Genomic DNA, 2,427 nt, shown 5'->3' with positions numbered 1-2,427 from the left:
ATATATATTAAATTATAAATTATGTTATTAGAATTATTTCGTTAGAGTTATTAGTTTTAATATATTAATAAATTTTATACAATTAACTTACTTCTTCAACACTTAATCCATAATTGTTTGGCACTACTTTTCGATATTTAAATCTACAAGGCAAATCTCCAATCATATCCTCATAATCCAACGAGTAATATTGATCAAAATAATCTGCATATGAAGGAAATTGTTTTGGATCAAATTTCGGTTTCTCCTTTGCTATAAGTTCAGCAAATTTAGAGCGTTTCCTTCGTTTTCTCTTTTTTGTATTTTCTATGACTTCGGACTGCAAATCTCGGGATTCATCATAATCTGCATCCATCTATAATCAGACGACTAATAAAATTCCCATATAAAATATATTAATAAAACACATTATATAAGTTATAATAAGTACATTAAAATCTGGATCTTCACAATGAGGTTCTTCGTATTGTTCAGCTTTCACGTCAATTTTATCTGCAGTTGGATCATAAAAGTCCCACTTCTCAATATCCAATTCTTCATCAATGTCTGGGAATTCTGGTTTTTGCATCTCAGCTTCACCACCAGCATAATATTCGTCATTAAAAATCTCTTTCATCTTTTTGTCATGTTCATTTGGATCAAAATCGGAATCAAAATCAACGTTATCGAAGCACATATCATCATTTCCTGCAAACATAATGTTGAATAATTTAACATAAATTTTATCTTGTAGATATAAAAATTAAAGTTATATTACCTGTGACTTCTTTTAATTTTTCTATTTTGTCTTCTATTTCTTTTCTCTTCAATGCCTTCAATTGCTTTAGTTCTTCTCTCTTTTGTTGTTTCTCTTGCTCTTTTCTTTGCTTAACTTCTGCTCTCTTTTGAGCTCTGCGCGTATCTTTTTTCCGCATTGAGTTTTCCATCGTTCGTGGATATCTCAATAAAACATAAAATTCACGAATAAAAAAAATTTTAACATATTTAATAATTAACATTTATATTTATATTAAATAAGAACTCATACCTTTTGATATATTCTTGATCAGGTTCTTCATATCTAAAATTATATTTATGTTCAAATGCTTCTTGTTTTTCAATAGTTTTTTCATCTTCTGACAAGTTCTCATCGCTGTCATGAATAACTTGGTTATACTCTAAATCAACATCATATGATTCTTTATCCATATACTTATTATTTAAAATATAATCTCTTAAAAATTTCTCGTTTGAATCTAAATTGGGATTCAACCAAAAATTGCGTAATGGTTTAAGAATTTCTTTGTCCTTAATATCTATGTTTACTTCTTGACCTTTCAACCACTCTTTATATGATTCTTCTTCCTAAATAAAACAATAATAGCATTACACAAAATAATACATACATATACGTACATACACGTGTACAAATGTAATCATTAAAAATGTACTTTATGTTTTTCATCTTCTGTCTTTGGTTTAATTTTTAAAAGGTCATTATCTTCATTATCTTCTTCATCTTCATCTTTTAGAGCATGTTTAAAACTATCTTTTAATTCTTTTTGTTCCTGCACATAAGTGGATGTTTTAGATTCAGCTTTCTGTTTTGCATCATCTTCATCTTCACTGCTACTAAATCGTCCATCTCTTTCTAATATTATCTTACGTTCATAATCGCGTAAAGAAATAGGTTTCTCTTTCTTTAATTTTTTCTTTTCTATTTCTTTTGCTTCAGTACTTTCCGATGTTCCAGGTTTGTCAATATCATTAAAAACTTTTTCATCATATATGCTCGGATCTTCAGATTTCAAACAAGCCAATGTTATGAGAAACTGTTTATCAAATTCTGGATCTTGAATCTAAAAGAATTAATTACTATTATTATGCATTTTTAAAATCAGTATTATTGTACAAAACTAGATTTTTATGAGATGAAAAAGAGGCAAAATATAAAATCTAATAAGTTAAGATAATATTTATGATTATAAAATGTATGATAAGAGTAATTAATAATTTGTTAAACTAACTAGAAATTAACATACATTCTCATCTTCTGATAAACTACTATCACTGGACTCGTCCTCTGAAAATGTAGCATCTTCTCCATATCTTGCCTTTACTGTAAGATGATTAAAAATGGGAAAAAATTACAATATGTATTACATGTATATTTAAAGCACTATGTAAAATAATTTAATGTAATAACTTAACATTAATCGTTAGATGTAATAGATGAGGTATAAGCTTTTTTTAATTCAATGAAATATTCTGATTCTTTTTTTAATGTGTATCAATCAATTACAGTCATGTTACTTTAATATAATTTTTGAACAGAGAAATTTTTGCATCTTGGGATGATCCTTTAAAAGAGATACTCAACTTCCAATTGACAGATCCTGAATTTGACTCTTACATTTTATATATATATATATATATATATATATATAT

At 26.6% G+C, this 2,427-nt stretch overlaps 1 protein-coding gene across 1 annotated transcript in view; it reads right to left on the bottom strand.

The window, feature by feature from the left end:
• Positions 1–2,427, bottom strand: part of LOC108685623 (protein KRI1 homolog) — a 3,747-nt gene that overhangs the window by 961 nt on the left and 359 nt on the right. The window contains exons 2-7 of the mRNA XM_018190498.1: positions 2,022–2,098; positions 1,431–1,838; positions 1,028–1,344; positions 758–939; positions 431–687; positions 92–355 (exon numbers count right to left, since the gene is read on the bottom strand). Coding sequence (XP_018045987.1) covers positions 92–355; positions 431–687; positions 758–939; positions 1,028–1,344; positions 1,431–1,838; positions 2,022–2,098 — 1,505 coding nt within the window. The remainder of the gene's footprint in view (positions 1–91; positions 356–430; positions 688–757; positions 940–1,027; positions 1,345–1,430; positions 1,839–2,021; positions 2,099–2,427) is intronic.

Source organism: Atta colombica, unplaced genomic scaffold (genome assembly GCF_001594045.1).
Source record: "Atta colombica isolate Treedump-2 unplaced genomic scaffold, Acol1.0 scaffold155, whole genome shotgun sequence".
Lineage (NCBI taxonomy): Eukaryota > Metazoa > Arthropoda > Insecta > Hymenoptera > Formicidae > Atta > Atta colombica.
This window is presented reverse-complemented; position numbering and strand designations above follow the sequence as displayed.